This window comes from Sardina pilchardus, chromosome 24, assembly GCF_963854185.1.
Source record: "Sardina pilchardus chromosome 24, fSarPil1.1, whole genome shotgun sequence".
In the NCBI taxonomy this organism is placed as follows: domain Eukaryota; kingdom Metazoa; phylum Chordata; class Actinopteri; order Clupeiformes; family Clupeidae; genus Sardina; species Sardina pilchardus.
The window spans coordinates 6589650-6607149 of NC_085017.1; the positions used below are offsets into that span (position 1 = coordinate 6589650).

Consider the following 17500-nt stretch of genomic DNA (forward strand, 5'->3'; position numbering starts at 1 on the left):
CGGAAGGGGAAGTCCCGTCCAGTGAGCCCAGCTGCCCCAAAACCCTCCTCCCCCCGCCGCCCCCGCGGCCGTACAGCTTCCCCCCCGGCACGCGCTACCCCCCCATCCTGCCCGAGAGGCTGGTGATGCAGCCGAGCGGGTTTAAGTGGGTGCCCTCGTCTCCGAGGCCCAGGGCCCCCCACGCCAAGCCCCGACGCCCACAGCGCCGCCAGCGCCTCTTCACCGCCACCTGGAGGCAGGAGGGGAAACTGCAGCCCATTCAGCCGGCTCCCTCTCCAGGCCCGACGCCCCCAACCCCCAGGGCGCTCGCCGGGAGAGGGGGATCGGTGTGTGTGCGGGGCCGTGGCGGACCAGTGTATGTGAGGGGTCGAGGCGGATCGGTGTGTGTGACTGGTCAAGGACGGGCGCTGGTAGGTAGCATCACCCCTACACTGGGGCTCGGCGGGTTGATCTTAAACCTGCCCGTCTCAGCGCCTTTAGTCTGTCCCGCCCCTCCGGCCATGCCTCCTGCACGGAGATTGGCTCCCCTGGCTCCCAAAGCCACCCCATTGGGCAAGAGCGCCGTCAGTCAGCACTGCAACACCCTGATGGGACTGCACAAGCTGCCGGCGTTCCCGACGCCCCACGGCCTTACCCAAGTGCCTCAGCTGGTGCTGGTGCCGTCCGGCCTGCTGCTGCCCAACCCCGCACCGTTGCCCCTGGCAACCACTGGCAAAGCCCAGGCCAGAACGCTCAGGAGGAGCAACAACCAATCACAGAGGGGGATGCGGGGGGAGCAACCAATCACAGAGGAGATGCAAGGAGCTGTGAGAATGGAGCCACAGACAATAGGAGGTGCAGGAGGAGGTGGAGGAGGGCTGGCGGAGAAGGGAACTGTTGTGACTGAGGAAGAGGAGGGGATGGAAGACGAGGGGCAGAGAGAGGAGGAAGAGGAAGGGGAGGAGGAGGAGGGGTATGGGTCCGGTGAAGGAGATGAAGGCCCCTTCCTGATGCTCTCGGAATCCTCGGGAAGTCCCACCCCCAGCCTCAGAAGCTGCACTGATGCCATGGTTACAGAGATTGACAGGGAGGACAGCCACTCTGGTGGCGAGAGGATGACATCACACAGGAACTCTGAGGTCACTGAGGGACGGACCGAAGAGGAGACAGGAAACAGACAGACACAGAAGGAAGGCGACAACGACGACAGCGAGGCCGAGAGAGATGAGGTGATGAATGTTCTAGAAACGATGTCCTCGGCATCTGAAGAGTCCGTGTTATCTGTGCCAGAGTTGCAGGTTAGACCCTCGGACGTCACGTCACGTCACGTCACGTCATGTGACCCTCCCATCAAGCCATGGACCTCATCTCATCCCTGCCACAGCCGATGTCTGTTCTTCAGTCACTGCACTGTGCTGCATCTTTCACACACAGTCACTACACCGCAACATGACTCGCACATAATCACTGCACTGCAACATCCTTCACCACATGCACTGCAGTATCATTCACACATAATCACTGCACTTCAACATTCACAGCACTGCACTGTAGTACCACCATTCACACAGTCACTGCAGTACAACATTGTTTACATGCAGTCACTCTGTACGTTTACAAGACACTTGGGGGGGGGGGGGGGGGGACAATTTTTTGTGTTAGTCTGACCAAAAGCAAACTTTTTAGATACAGGTAAAAATGTTAGTCCGTCTGAAAAAGCACAAAATCCGAGTTATTGTAGCTGGACTAACACACCCAGATAGTGTGATCGAAGGCTGAATAACTCCTGCATGCGTGTGCTCAATCGGACTCAAAATAGCATATGCCCTCTGAGCAGGCCTGTCTCTGGATAGTACTACAGTCTGCACTGTCTTTGGCCCTTTTAGCTTGGTTAGCAAGCTAAAACTACCTAAGCCTTACAACCAAATTACATCCCTCAATGTCCACACGAAAATATTCAACTATTTCATTTAGTTACTCTGATGAAAAAAAGCTCACTAGTTAGCAAGCTAATGAAGCTATTGTGGATTTTTTTTTTTTTTTCGTGTGTTCGGTGTGATCAGGAAGGGGAGAACATCGCCATCTAGCGTAGGGGAGTAAATATGCATACTTCGGCAAATAAAGCGATTCCCCTCCAGTGCGTATATAATCGGACAAGGACTGTCGTCCTGTCAGATAACCCAGCCGATCTATAACTGCAGCTCAACTGAACTGTGCATGTAAACATACTGACTAAACTACAACATCATTCACAGAGTCACTACACTGCCACATCATTCACAGAGTCACTACATTCACAGAGTCACTACATTGCCACATCATTCACAGAGTAACTACACGGCAACATCACTCACATAGTCACGACACTGCAACATAATTCAGTCACTACACTGCCACATCACTCACAGTCACTGCACTGCAGCATTGCATATGTGTGTTTGTGTGTGCGTCACTACTGTAAAGCCTGTGTTTTTTTTTATCAGTAATGAATGCTGTGTGCCAGTACTTTTCTGGACTTGGTACCAGTTGCTTGTTTGAGAGAGAGAGGGGGGAGGGAGGGAGAGAGTGTTTGTCAGTATTTGTCAGGCTTATGTGTTTATTGAAATGACGTGTGTGTGTTACCAGGAGACCATAGAGAGACTGTCATGGCTTGCCTGGAAGGGAAGGTGTGATGCAGAGAAGAGATCAGGAGAGGAGAAGAGTCTGAAGAAAACCAGCGCTACATCAGGTACCTCTCAAAGCAGCTGCAACACACACACACACACACACACACACACACACACACACACACACACACACACACACACACACACACACACACACACACACACAGAGGGTAAATGGGGAAGGTTGGCAGGCTATATTAATGATGCTATGTGGGGTGATGACAAGGACGTGGACAGCCTACGCTGTACTGAGTCTATTTTTAGTTTACGCCTACTTAAACTAGAAAAGCATTCAAAGAGCGCAGACCTCCGCCTGTGTTGCTAGGTTGTCATACATTTGAACCTAAACTATTCAGATTACCACCACGTGGCCATACCATGCCATTACACCGCTAAGCGAAAGACATAAACGGCTCCCGAATCCCGGCAGTAATACGGATCACTCCCAAAATGTAATCAATTCTTCCTTGGGTCATTTCAGACCTTCCCTGAATTTCATCGAAATCCATCCATTACTTTTTGAGTTATCTTGCTAACAAACAGACAAATAGGCAAACATACAAACAAACAAACAATGAAACAAGCCCAGATGAAAACATAACCTCCTTGGCGGAGGTGAAATGTCAGTCAGGCACAGATGTTAGAAGGCACCGTGGCAACCATATCATGTCCCCTCTCTCTCTCCAGTTCTTGACTCAGATGGGGAGAGAGCGCCCTCTTCTGGTGACAAGTGGACTGCAGCGCGGGAGGTTGGTGTTGAGGAGGCACCTGTGCCCTTGTCTGAGGATGCCGGCCTCGATGACGACCCGCGCAAGGAGACTAAAGAAGTGGCGTTTGCCCAGGCCTACCTGGAGAAGGTAAGTGTGGTGTTTACCTGCCACACATTCATGTGGCCCTTAGCCTGTGGACTGTTTCATGGTGTGTGTGTTTGTGTGTTTGTGTGTCTGTGTGTGTTTGTGTGTCTGTGTGTGTGTGCGCACGCCTCTAACTGGAAATCAGTCTGGCAGCAGAGCCATGGTAGCATGGAGCCCTTTTAGACATGACCTCTGGGGGGTGCTGTGGCGCAGCAGGCTACAGCGCTCGTGCCATATACGGGTCCGAGTGCCCACGGGGACCCAGGTTCGAATCCGGCCTGCGGTCATGTCCCGATCCCACCCCATCTCTCTCTCCCACTTGTTTCCTGTCTACTCTTCACTGTACTATAACATTAAAGGCAAAAAGGCCAAAAAATATACTTTAAAAAAAAAAGACATGACCTCTGGCTGACCTTCCCCACAGGTGCGCGAGGCTCTCCAGGTGGTTCCTGGGAAGGTGGAGGAGTTCCTGGGGGTGCTGAACACGTTTGAGCGGGAGCCCGAGGGCCGGACGCCCGTGGAGCTCTACCAGCGACTGCGACCACTACTCCAGCACTGGCCCGAGCTGCTGCAGGACTTTGCCGCCTTCCTGCAGCCGGAGCAGGCTCACCAGTGCGGTCTGGTACGCACACATACGTCACATGCACACACACACACACACACACACACACACACACACACAGACACACATATAGCAGGCTCACCAGTGTGGTCTGGTACGCACACATACTGTACGTCACATGCACACACACACACACACACACACACACACACACAGACACACATATAGCAGGCTCACCAGTGTGGTCTGGTACGCACACATACGTCACATGCACACACACACACACACACACACACACACACACACACGCACACACACATATAGCAGGCTCACCAGTGTGGTCTGGTACGCACACATACACACACAAACGTCACGCACACACATACACATACACATACACATACACACACACACACACACACGCATGCATGCATGCATACATACATACACACACATATATATGAGCACAAACAAAACCGCCAACACACATCACTTACACAGCACATGCAACACACAGTCAGAGCTAATACACACTCCTACACATGCACAAATTCTCACCAGTATGGTTTGGTGTGCACACACATACAGTAATTACCTGTGTTATAAGCCACATTGTGTATTAGCCGCAGCCAGGACAGTGTTGTATGCAAGTTAAAAGAAACAGAACCATATTAATACCATATTAACTGCTAGCTGAAGAAATTTAGCAAAATCAACGTATACGCCACGGCTAATAGTTGGGAAATTACGATATATCACACATATACGAGCGCAAACAAAAAGACACATCACTTACGCAACACATATATCACACAGTGAGAACATACACCCACTCGAACACAGCAAACAAATTCACACACACACACACACACACACACACACGGGAGCATACCTATGTTCCCCAGGTCCTATGTTCCCCGCTTTTCCAAAAAAGGGTCTTACAGTATGTTCCCCGGTATGTATTGCGACTGGGGAACATAGGACCCTTTTTGGGAAAACCGGGGAACATAGGGATGACCCCCCCACACACACACCTGTAAGGGGCCACACTCAAATCCATCTCTCTCTCTCTTCTCTGTCCCTGCTCTCCTGTAGTTGGTGGAGCAGCAAGCGTTCGAGCGCAGTCGGCGATTCCTCCGGCAGCTGGAGTTGAGTTTTGGAGAAGGCTCCACCCTTTATCGTAAGGTGGTGAAGCTTCTGAGAGGAGGCACTAGCCATGGTGGCATTGCAGAGGTGAAGAAACAGAACTGCTAGCCTAGATATTGCTGACTAGCTATCAGCTAACCGCATCTCTGCTCGTTCAGAAAAAAAGAAATAATACTGCTGGCTAGCTTTCAACTAACCCATTGCTACTCATTCAGAAGTAAAGAAAAAGGGCCGCTTGCTTAGCTGTTGCTAGCTATCAGCTGGGAGCGTACCTATGTTCCCCGGGTCCTATGTTCCCCACTTTGTATGGGACTGGGGAGCATAGGACCCTTTTTTTCTTAAATTATAAAAAGGGTCCTATGTTTCCCCCTTTCCCCAAAAAGGGTCCTATGTTCCCCGGTATGTATTGCACCAGGGGAACATAGGACCCTTTTGGGAAAAAACAGGGAACATAGGACCCGGGGAACATAGGGATGACCCCATATCGGCTAACCACATCGCTGCTCATGCAGAGATAAAGAAACAAGACTGCTAGCCTAGCTATCACTAGCTAGATATCAGCTAACTTCTCTACTCGTAGATAAACGGCACTGCTAACTAATATCAGCTAGCTTACCTGCTTATTCAAATAGAGGCAGGGCTGTTGCTGGGCATAAGTATTTCTGGCTAATACCAATTAACTGAACTATTATAACTATACTATAACTTATTTTTACTCCATTACCAAGTGAATTCACTCTTGTATTTATTGAATCATTTTCTTTATCATTGGCTACCTCTGTCTTTTAGGTCAAAGCTCAAATATCCAGTCTGTTGGGAAGCCACAGCCACTTGCTGGAAGAATTCTGGGTATTTTTCCACCAGCTTTACCCACAGGCCTCGGAGTCTGCTCAGTCAGAGGAAATGAAGCGCCCAAACACCGATGCTGGACGCCAGGACAACCAGCCAATCACGTCTCACATCCATGCACAAGAGGAGGACTGTGGTAATAGTCTGCCCCGCAGTTTGGGACGGAGGAGGCAGCTGGTGTTCCCAGACGCACTGGTGAGTTGCTCCCTGAGTGGGAGAGAGCTGATTGGTGTTTGTCAGTTCTAAAGGGCCATGCACACCAAGAGCGATAACTATAACGATAGCGATAACAGAATGACATGAAGAACGATACCATTGGGTATCACTTTCAGAGCGTTTCAGAGAATTATAGAAAGCTGACAGTCAAATCAGAATCCGTCAAATTTTAGACATTACATTCATCAACACGAGCAGGGATTTTCTTTATCTTTAGTCAGTGTGGACACTCGTCATAGTTACAGTTATCTTCATAGTTATCGCTCCTGGTGTGAACGGCCCTTAACCATGAAACTTGCCACAGGACACGGGCAACACCAGAGAGAGGCTCCCAGCTCAGCAGAGTCCGCTTCAGGATTTGGAGAACGCTGCTGTGGACCCAGAGATTGTGTGCGCCAAGAACATCTCCCTCATGCCCAGCGGGGAGAGAGTGGTCCTCTGGACACGGTGAGTGCCCTCGGGGGGAGAAAGGGTGCCTCTCAACATCTCTCCTCGATCCTCGATGCTCGATCCTCAAGGGGCGTTCCCTCTGATCTATAACTAACACTGGATAGACTATCCCATTGTTGCCGCCCAATCATTCTCTATCTAGATCAGTGAGGATGAGGATCGAGGAAGGAAGGGACGGTGTATAAAATACCAAATGAGAGGCACCCAGAGTGGTCCTCTGGACACGGTGAGTGCCCTCAGGAAACTCTACAACCAGCCTCTGCTGGGCATCTCAGATGCCGTTTGGTGTTTTAAGCCCCCAACGTCGTCTTCCAGGCAGCACTGCACAGCAGGTGCGAGGGGTTAGGCAAGGGTTAGGGTTAAGGTTAGGGTTAGGTGCCTTAAAGTCGACCGTCGCATTGCTGCCTAATAGTCGATGGTGGGGGCTTAAAACACCATTGAGCAGCTCATATACAGTACCTAGTGGTTCTAAACTAGTGGTTCTAAAAGTGGGCCCAGTCTCTGGACCTCGGGTCCACAAAATAATGTACTATTTAATGCATATCTGGAGATTTTTGAGTAATACAACAAGCATGTTGTTTCCTTTTCATGTTGTTTCCTGATTGACACATAGCTCATAGCTGAAGAAATTGTGCAAAATCTGATGTATAAACCGCAGCTAATAGGAAATTATGGTGAACGTTGTGAGGTTGAGTCCAACTGCACGTACTGTAGGTCATGTGACTTTTGCGTTTTTGTTTCCTGTGGGACAGGGAGGCGGACCGTGCCATCCTGACTGCCTGTCAGCAGAAGGGGGCCAATCAGAGGACGTTTTGTGCTGTCTCCGCCCAGTTGGGCAACAAGACGGCCAATGAGGTAGTTTACCATCTGGATTGAGAATTAGTTTATATTTCACTGTGAACTCTGAATATTTGCTTTACGGCTCATAGTACAGCAGTCACACAGCTTTATGTTGTTAGCAGGAAGTGATCAGAGTGGGGATGTCCTGATATAGTTCCCCTTATGGAATGCCTCTTGTCCAATCAGCCTTTAATAAATAGTTTGAACAGACCTTACTGTTGTATAATCTGTTTTTTTTTCCATATTTACTTTCAGGTGTGTTCGCGATTCCATGACCTGATGAGACTGTTCCACACATCGTCGAGAGAGCGTTCAAGTGAGAGCGACAGTGACACGGATGCCTCCTCCAGCTCTAAAGACGACCCAGACTGAACAGAACCAAATTAGCAGCTGTCGAACCCGACCGGCACCAATCTAGTGGTCCAGCTCTGGGTCCAGGGGGGTATTCCAAGTGTGTGATTTAGTGACAAACTTGGGTAAGGTAACTCAGAGTAAGTGGTAAACCTCCTACAACAAGAGCCCAGTGGCATTGTTTTGTTAGGAGAAAGAAGCCATACAGTACAGCTCTTCTATTAGGAGGTTTACCACTTACTCAGGGTTGTCAATAAATCACGTTCTTGGAGTACGCTGCAGCTCTGGGTCCAGATGAAGAGGCTTGAACACGTCCGTGGTCTGTGGATCTCTCTCTGACTCTCAGCCAATCATCTGACGTCGCTCTGTGTGACTGGCCAATCAGAACCAGACTCTGAGATCAATATGAGCGCTGCTTTCAATGAAGGGCACAGAACTGAAAACTTGAAATAGTTATTTATTTACTTATATTTATTTATTTATGCTGTCTTGTTTATAATGTCAGGTGCCTCATCCCCTGTTCTGGTTAAGATTGTTTGGGAACAAAGCAGCATATTCACATGATGTTATAGTCATGCTGTGGCAGCCAGCCGGCTGTACATACATGTACGTGTGTTATTCAATATTGTACAGTGTACAGTATGCTTTTAAAAAGTATTACCATTGTTTGTATTGTCAGAGAAATGTTGTTGACTTGCCTGATTAAAAATGTTGCACAGCATTTGAAAGATTTGTATTAGTGTATCGTATTGTCTTCATTGCAATAAGCTGTGATTTGGTTCTGAACAGTTTGGTTAAAAGTCACCAGTATTAGGCCTACTGTAGATTTGTGATTATTTATTCTGTGTTTATTTATTTGGGGTACTGCTAGACTACAGTGGATTAAATCAGGGCTGTAGGCAAATATTCCTCATCAAATAGCCCGATTCCAATAGCAACAATAGGACTGTCCAAAAAAAAATGTCCAAAATCTGATTGAAATTCTTTTTGATAAGGGATGTGTGTAGTGACACCTTCAGTTTGAGGCCAGGAAGACTGCTAATATTGAAATGTTAGACTCCAAATAACTATTGCATAGCATGTAACAGCAAAACTATGCAGCCCTCCAGTGTTGAATTATTACATAAGAGTCGTAATGGTCATCTTGAAGAACCTGTGAATGCCATCCAAACGGTGGTCGCATTGCTGCGTTTGACTGACAAAGACATCGCCCAGTGTTCAGCTTACATCTCAGCAACAGTGTTTGTCTTAACCAATCAAAACACTGATTACCGGCGAATTCACCCTTGGTCCCACCTCTCATTTGTCAGAGTATATTTTGTACTAGCGGGAGTGAGCGTGTGTCTCTTGCATTCGCTCGCTTTTGTTTCGTATTTTTTTGTTTACAGGTTAACCCTTGAGCAATATGAAAGCAATACTTTTGTACACTCCCGCGTCTGTGTCATTCATTCTCCTTGCTGCAGTCCATGTCGCTGCACGCAGTGCGGTGCTGGAGCTTGGAGACGCGGACTTCGATTACCTGGCGTCGGAGCAGGAGACCATGCTAGTGAAGTTCTATGCGCCTTGGTGAGGAACATAACTACCGTTGACATTAGTTGTTCTCCGGAGAAGTAAACACCCTTCCTACTATATTGTGAGAATGCATGGGAAGAAATCTAGGCATTTAAAGTACGTGCTGGCCAACGTTAGCTCTCGCTAATGTTAGTTAGCTTCTAATTGTCTGTAAGTAACGGACCAGACACGCTGAAATGACAAGCTAGCTTACAGGCACTGGCTAAGGCACGGCATCCTGACACGAATGTTGTGTTTTTAGACATTACGTTGTGATGTAATTCACCAGAATTACATAAATTACATTTCTAGTTTAATGTTAAGGCAGTTAAGCATAACTAAGGAGCGTGGTACTTGAAGACCGGTAAACTGCCCAAATTGCTAATTATTCTTGTGTATGTCAACTTGCCTAATTGGAAATGATCTCGTGTAAATTAAACTGCAGTTTATTCCTGTAGTCTAAGTTCTGGCTGAGTGACTTCTTAGGTATATCTATTAAACTGTTATGCTATTTTCAGTTGTTTTCACGGCGTCTCTTGTCTAATGTAGAACTATGCCCACTGGTCCTCCACAGGTGCGGTCATTGTAAGAAACTTGCCCCAGACTTCGAGTTGGCCGCCTCTCGTCTAAAAGGATTGGTCGCTCTGGCTAAGGTATGTGCTGCTCTCTGGTTGAACTGGCTTACTGTGTACGTCAAAATGTTGCCATGCCAATTTTCTCAGTTATGTCCCCTGGGCACTTCACAGTTATTGCTGATCATCTTCTTACACCTCTCTTCTCCTGTGTCTTGCCTCATCTCCTCTCCTCTCCTCCCCTCCCTTCTGTGTTCCCTCAGGTGGACTGTACCTCTAGCACTGAAACATGCAGTCGTTTTGGAGTCACGGGCTACCCAACGCTCAAAATCTTCCGCAGTGGAGAGGAATCCTCAGCCTATGATGGGCCTCGTACTGCAGGTGTGTTTGTGGCGGCGGTGTGTGTGTCTGTGTGTGTGTGTGGCAGTGAGTGTGTCTGTGTGTAAAGATGCATGAGGATCGAGGATCTTGGATCAATGGGATATCATGTCCTAACTCCGTGTTAAAGTTGAATGTCCGCAGAGTCTGCAAGTTCTCCTGCATTCGTAGAAAGCGTCCATCTGCACTGTTTGGAGAAGGCTCCTCTGGTCTTGTCTCTTTCCCTGAGCTTTGCTGTTGTCTTTGCAGATGGTATGGTGAAGTACATGAAGAAGAACGCAGGCCCTAATTCATACTCCCTGTCCACTGAAGAACTTCTTGATGCCTTCATCGATAACTTTGATGCCAGTGTAGTGGGTGAGTGACTATAATCGCTATGGCAATGCCAGTGTAGTGGAAGAGGGACTATAACCACTATGGTGATGCCAGTGTAGTGAGAGCATAACTATAATCACTATGGTGATGCCAATGTAATGAGTGCACTACTCCTCCTCCTCCTCCTCCTCCCTCTTCTCTACTCCTCCTCTACCTCCTCCTCCTCCCTCTTCTCTACTCCTCCTCTCCTCTCCTCCTTCTCTCCTCCTCCTCCTCCTCCTCTCCCTCCTCCCCTCTCCTCCTCCTCCTCTGCAGGGTTCTTCTCCAGTAGTGATAGCCCCCAGCTGACTGAGTTCCTCCGAGCTGCAGCAGCCATGAGAGATAACTACCGCTTTGGCCACACAACTGACCTGCAACTAGGACTCAAACACGGCATGAACACAGAGTAAGAGAGTGTGTATGTGTGCGACTAGGACTCAAACACGTCATGGACACAGAGTAAGAGAGTGTGTGTGTGTGTGTGTGTGTGTGTGTACGTACCCCCATACTGACCCTCCTGTCCATCTCTCTCCAGGGGTGTGGTGCTGTTCCGTCCCCCACGGCTGAGCAGTAAGTTTGAGGACGGGACGGTGAAGTTCACGGACACTGTGACCAGTGCTGCTCTCCGCCGCTTCATCAGAGACAACATGTGAGCTCTCTGTGTGTGTGTGTACGTGTGTGTACACCCTAACCATGCTCTAGGTTTAGTGCACAGGGAGAAAACATTACTAATCATAACACTAGCTGCTGACTGTTTTGTTCTGTGTGTCTCTGTGTGTGTGTGTGTGTGTGTGTGTGTACACACCCTAACCATGCTCTAGGTTTAGTGCATAGGGAGAAAACATTACTAATCATAACACTAGCTGCTGACTGTTTTGTCCTGCGTGTCTCTGTGTGTCTCTGTGTGTGTGTGTGTGTGTGTGTGTGTGTGTGTGTACACCCTAACCATGCTCTAGGTTTAGTGCATAGGGAGAAAACATTACTAATCATAGCACTAGCTGCTGACTGTTTTGTCCTGTGTGTGTGTGTGTGTGTGTGTGTGTGTGTGTGTGTGTGTGTGTGTGTGACTATTTGACGTATGTGTATGTGCAGGTACCCGACCATCTATTTGGCTGCCAGTGGCTGCTGACTGTTTTGTCCTGTGTGTGTGTGTGTGTCTGTGTCTGTGTGTGTGTGTGTGATCATGTCTCTCTTGTCTGCAGCTTTGGGATTTGTCCTCACCTGACCCCTGAGAATAAGGACAAGCTGAGGCAGAGGGACCTGCTGACCGCCTACTATGACCTGGACTACCGACGCAACCCCAAGGGCTCCAACTACTGGAGAAACAGGTGAACTACACCTCCACCCCAACTGCTGAAACAGCAGGCGAGCAGTGACTCTGTGTGTGAGTGTGTGTGTGTATGTGTACACATCCCCCTACTAAAGCTGAGCCTCGGAAGCGGAGGGCAGTAGGGGCTCTTTCTGTGTGTGTGTGTGTGTGTGTGTGTGTGTGTGTGTGTGTGTGTGTGTGCACTATAGTGTGTACTATATCCAGTCTTTACGAGTCACACTTCATGTAAGCACTGTGCTGAATCTCTCTCTCTCTTTCTCTCTTTCTCTCTCTCTCTCTAGGGTGATGAAGGTGGGGTCTGGGTTGTTGTCTGAGGGATTGACATTTGCTGTGGCCAATCGGAGGGACTTCCAGGATGAGCTGGAGGAGGACTTTGGTCTGGGCACGTCCGACGGAGGAGACCTCCCCTTCGTCACCATCAGAACACGACAGGGACACAAGTACACCATGAGAGAGGAGTTCACGTACGTGTGTGTGTGTGTGTGTGTGTGTGTGTGTCACCAGCCATAGACCACAGAGAAGAGGACCACAAACACATCATGAGAGGAGTTGACCTGTGTGTGTGTGTGTGTTTTTACAGGAGAGATGGGAAGTCTCTGGAGAGGTTCCTTGATGACTACTTTGCTGGACGACTGAAGAGATATGTTAAATCAGAACCCATCCCCTCCAACAACAGAGGCCCTGTCAAGGTGTGTGTGTGTGTGTGTGTGCGTGAAGAGGACTATCTGTGTACTGTTATTGTTTACAGCAATTATGCTGATAAGGTACTGGTGAGAGAAATTGTTCCCAATTATGTTCCCTGAAAGCACTGTTCTCTCTTTGTGTGTGTAGGTGGTGGTGGCTGATAACTTTGATGAGCTTGTGAATGACCCGGAGAAGGACGTCCTGATAGAGTTCTATGCGCCCTGGTGTGGACACTGCAAGAAGCTGGAGCCCAAATACATAGAGCTCGCAGAGCAGGTACGCAGGGGCCTGTACTACGAAGCGGGGTTACTGGCTTAGCTGGGTAACTTCGAGAGTAAGTTGATCACGTGTGGCGTAACTTCCCGGTTAACCCGTACTACGAAAGGTGGATAGGTTTTAACCTAGGTATGCTGCCATGGCAATTTACGCTGCATCTCAAACCTGCTCCGAGCAGGTTATGATCTTGGTTAACCCGAGGTTTGCGGTTAACCACACCCCACAATGTCGACGTAGGCTACTTGGAAGATACATTATTGGAGCGCAAATTGTAAGCGCCTCTCTTCGCAAGGCGAGAGTTTTTAAAGACCGCCAGAATCTTTCTCCATATAGGCTAATATTCTCTATGAAAGATAGCCTATACATTCTCAGCCGAGGGAATTCGTTGCATTTGTCAGCTGATCGAGGCAAAGTGGAGGCTATAAGCATTGGCAATATAACATATTTTCATAATTAAGAAATATTAATGCAAGCTATAACTAGGCCTATAAACCTTCTGAATGTTCTCGAGTTTCATTTTTGACCTGCTGCCAGCGGCACTGCCGTTGCATCTAAAATGTTCACAGGATAGGCATACACTAAATCAGTCAATGGGGCTAAACATTCAATTATCCTTTATTAATATTTATTAATATACATGGCATGAATTGTGTTGCATCTGTAGGACTCTTATGAACTCAAAATGTATTTATTTCAACACATTTCAGACATTCCGCAAGCTATATCCTCCGTAACACATAGGCTATTTAAGGAACATGAAATAAAACTTTACTTTCATATATCCGATCTGCAATAGCCTACGTTGCCAACAGCCTTGTCTTGCTTTGTTTGCTGCCGACGTATTTGATGTATCGTAAAGTGGGTTTTAATTCCTCGCAACTTTTTTATAATCATTGCTCATTCCTAATGCGTAAAATAGCGTGATCGCGTCATCATTAAAAGCGGTGATTTGCGCTGCAACCCGCCCATTTTATGTGAACGCGCACCAACTCCGATGAGGTTAACCCCAGTTCAACAAATCAACTTCTTACTCAGCGTCGTAGTACCGATTAACACCAATGAAGATAACCAGGTTTTGTCAACCCCGGTTTAGCAAAGTAACCCTGGGTTACATCTGGGTAGGTTGAGCTCCCTTCGTAGTACAGGCCCCAGGTCTCTCTCTCTCACACACACACACACACACACACACACACACACACACACTTTCAGACCTCTAAGGCCATCATCACACATGTAGTCTTTTATGTCATCTCACCCCATCACACTTACATGTTGTTGTTTTTAATCACCTCAGATCTACAGATTATTACTCTCCTTGTTAGACAGGATGTTACACTGAAGCGTTGTGTGTTTTGTTGATGTCATTTCCTTGCCAGCTTGCCAGTGACCCCAACATTGTTGTTGCCAAGATGGACGCCACAACCAATGATGTCCCGGTGGGCTACGATGTGCCTGGGTGAGTTGCCAGATGTGTGTGGTGTCTGTGTCTGCGTCTGTGTATGACTGACTGAGGTGTGTGTGTGTGTGTGTGTGTGTGTGTGTGTGTGTGTGTGTGTGTGTGTGTGTGTGTGTGTGTGTGTGTGTGTGTGTGTGTGTGTGTGTGTGTGTGTGTGTGTGTGTGTGTGTGTGTGTGTGTGTGTGTGTGTGTGTGTGTGTGTGTGTGTGTGTGTGTGTGTGTGTGTGTGTGTGTGACTATTTGACGTATGTGTATGTGCAGGTACCCGACCATCTATTTGGCTGCCAGTGGGAAGAAGGATCAACCCAGACGCTATGATGTAAGTATGATGTGATGAAGGGTGACCCAAACCTGTCCGATGCTGTAATTCAACCTGACCGCAACTCAAGCCACTTCCAGCTCTAGTTGAACATACTTTACTACAGTATAATTACTTCCATCTCTATTAGAACATTCAGACTGAAATTAAAATGCACCAACTATAGTATAAGTACTTCTATCTGTATTATAACGCACTGACTGCCGTATTAGTGCTTCCATCTCTATTAGAGCACGCTGACATGCTGTTGTTTCCAGGGGGCTCGTGAGGTGAAGGACTTGCTGAACTTCCTGAAGAGGGAGGCCACACATGCACCAATGCTGAATGGAGCCAGACAGGAACTGTAGAGCTGCTGCACTCTGGGAAATGTAGTTTACACACACTGGACTGAGAGCAATCTGTTTCTTCCTGTTCTTCTTTTTTTTGTGTTTATTTTTTTGGTTGGTTTGTTGGTTTGCTTTTTGTGTACTGTATATAGCACTACCAATATTAACTTGACTGTTCTGTTACGCACTGTGGGCTTTAGCTGAAGTTAAGAAAGCTAAAGCCTCTCTCAGGCTCCCAAGAGCTGCTGCTGGTGAGGAGAGAAGGAGAGGGCGGCCATTCTTTCCCCTCCGCGGCCACCCTGGAGGTTCTGTTGTGATTCTGTAGAGGTTCTGATTCTGTTCTGCCCTGAGGACCCGAGGGGGGGTTAGGGGAGGGGAGGGGTTCACCATATTCACCCACCCCTTTCTGGGTTGCTGATGTCCCCAACAATACCATGGCAATTTTGGTAACCTTGTAATGCTATTAGCATTGGAGCATTTTTTTGTTTGTTTGTTTGGGGTTTTTTTTAGACAAATAGTCCGGTTCATAAGGATTCCTGGTAACTTTTTAAAATGGAGTTTCTGAAGACTCATCTGTGTATGCCACTGACAGAGGTTACGTGGAGGCCCAAGGCTGTGTTTCTATTGAGAATGAGCTCTGCGCTGTCCCACCCTCTACCCTGTCCAATGGCGGCGTAAAGGACATGCCTCCATCACATCCCGCTGCCTACTGTCACAACGCTACGCTGTAACCATAACTGCAAAGAACTGCTCACAACCGCATCACCTGTAGGATTTACCGGCCCACAACAGCATCACCTGTAGGATCCAACTGCCCACAACAGCATCACCTGTAGGATCCAACTGCCCGATCTGTGACTGCATCACCTGTAGGATATGACGGCCTGATCCCTTCACTGCATCGCCTGTTGGATTTAACGGCTCGGTCAGTGACTGCATCACTGGTAGGATGTGACAAGGCAGTGTATTTCCATCAGCTGTTGGATTTGACAGCCCAGCAAAGCTCTGGAGAGATTCTATGCTCTTCCGTTGAATTGTTTGAATGTCTGGAAACATTCAGAGTTTCCCTTGTTATATGTTGGATATTCTTACAGAGTGATGAGCTGCTTGTTATTTATTCAGTAATTTAGTTATTTATGGATATTTATGGACATTGCTCAAGAAGCACGATTTGCGAAAAAAAAAAGACTGGATTTTCCAGCAATTGCCATTTTATCATGTTTTAAAGCCTTATTTATTCATAATACTGTGATATATGTACTTTTTGCGTAATAAACCAGGTTTTTGTTTTCTACTTAGGAATGGGATTTACCTCAATATCATTTGCTCATGTTTCTATGTCTCATTCCAAAAGAAATGCTGGCATGGTTTAATAAAAATAGCTTCTTAAATATTCAATGTGTACATATCTTTCATTTAAGGCTGAGTCATTGAACTGCACAAGTAATAGTTGGGTTCATCTTTTTGACTGTACGGGCTTGGCTATTTCTACCAACGCATGGGCATATATGGCCATATGATTGTCACTGTCAACTGTGTTCCCATGGCAAAGCTGTCTAGTTCCCTTTTGCTGATAGGCTTAAATCAGACGATGTAACTCTTTCTCGAATATGATTGGTTTGAATGCTTCACTTCCCGCCTCCTGTCCACTGTCTCCTCCCTTTCTTCTGCCGGTGGCGAAACCAGTGTGTGTGAGACCACGCGTCGATTAAATTATGTTGGGTGGCGGACCGGTCCTAGTTCTGAGTGAGTTCGAAATCATTTCCCTAAAGTGTGTTATTCAAATGGCTTCGGTAAGGGTATGGTTGGGGTGTTGTAGTTTAATAACTGTCGTAATTGTGCCTTGCCTGTTACAGTAGTGCTAGGTAATGCTAGCTCGCTAGCTATAACAAGCATGTGGTCTTATGAAGCATTATTGAGAATGACAATGGAAAACAGTTAACGTTGAATGTCTGTCATACCTTAACACTGTGCGCGTCCCAGTAACGGACTGATACAGGAATGGGGGTTAGTATGATTTGAGGTGTGCCGTTAAACGCTTCCTAGACTGGACAGTGATGTCAGTTGTTGAACCGACGCAGCAACGCCCAATTCCTTGGATACAAAGCGCTGGCTGTCAGGACACAGTGACCGTCCGATTGGATATTTTCTCGAAATGCTTGCACTTAATGATGACTGTAGTGAGCTTATGTGTGCGACAGTGTCTTGGGCTAGATAATTAAGGAATTTGACAGATGTGGCTATAATTGGCCATGTTGAGTGTGATGGGAATCATGTGACTATGTGATGTGCTGTGTCATTGATGCTCTAAAAACAAAGAATCCCTCTGTGTTCTCTCCCC

General features: G+C 47.6%; 3 protein-coding genes across 4 annotated transcripts in view; all 3 read left to right on the plus strand.

Moving 5' to 3' along the window:
• The window catches only part of gon4la (gon-4 like a), a 23350-nt gene extending 14726 nt beyond the window's left edge, over nt 1–8624 (plus strand). Inside the window, exons 21-29 of one of the 2 annotated variants that reach the window (XM_062529623.1) lie at nt 1–1277; nt 2605–2707; nt 3333–3502; nt 3924–4121; nt 5157–5294; nt 5997–6251; nt 6577–6719; nt 7475–7577; nt 7818–8624. The exon at nt 1–1277 is cut by the window's left edge and continues 91 nt beyond it. In XM_062529623.1, coding sequence (XP_062385607.1) covers nt 1–1277; nt 2605–2707; nt 3333–3502; nt 3924–4121; nt 5157–5294; nt 5997–6251; nt 6577–6719; nt 7475–7577; nt 7818–7934 — 2504 coding nt within the window. In that variant the 3' untranslated portion in view covers nt 7935–8624. The remainder of the gene's footprint in view (nt 1278–2604; nt 2708–3332; nt 3503–3923; nt 4122–5156; nt 5295–5996; nt 6252–6576; nt 6720–7474; nt 7578–7817) is intronic. The other variant, XM_062529624.1, reaches the window with a different exon arrangement.
• A 593-nt stretch (nt 8625–9217) lies between these two features.
• On the plus strand, nt 9218–16557 carry pdia8 (protein disulfide isomerase family A, member 8). The gene is made up of 13 exons (XM_062529903.1): nt 9218–9479; nt 10039–10117; nt 10300–10417; nt 10664–10771; nt 11045–11174; nt 11304–11417; nt 11971–12096; nt 12380–12562; nt 12679–12787; nt 12930–13058; nt 14435–14514; nt 14776–14833; nt 15091–16557. Exons 1-13 carry the CDS (start codon nt 9319–9321, stop codon nt 15178–15180), a joined length of 1485 nt encoding a protein of 494 aa, XP_062385887.1. The 5' UTR covers nt 9218–9318; the 3' UTR covers nt 15181–16557.
• A 232-nt stretch (nt 16558–16789) lies between these two features.
• LOC134073069 (T-complex protein 1 subunit gamma-like) overlaps nt 16790–17500 on the plus strand; it is a 13840-nt gene continuing 13129 nt past the window's right edge. Inside the window, exon 1 of the mRNA XM_062530024.1 lies at nt 16790–16905. Within this exon, the coding sequence (XP_062386008.1) occupies nt 16875–16905 (31 nt within the window). The 5' untranslated portion in view covers nt 16790–16874. The remainder of the gene's footprint in view (nt 16906–17500) is intronic.

Coding starts and splice junctions, on each gene's coding strand:
- pdia8 (XM_062529903.1), top strand. CDS start 9,319: ATGAAAGCAATACTTTTGTACACTCCCGCGTCTGTGTCATTCATTCTC. Junction 10,118..10,299: donor GATTGGTCGCTCTGGCTAAG/GTATGTGCTGCT, acceptor GTGTTCCCTCAG/GTGGACTGTACCTCTAGCAC. Junction 11,175..11,303: donor AAACACGGCATGAACACAGA/GTAAGAGAGTGT, acceptor ATCTCTCTCCAG/GGGTGTGGTGCTGTTCCGTC.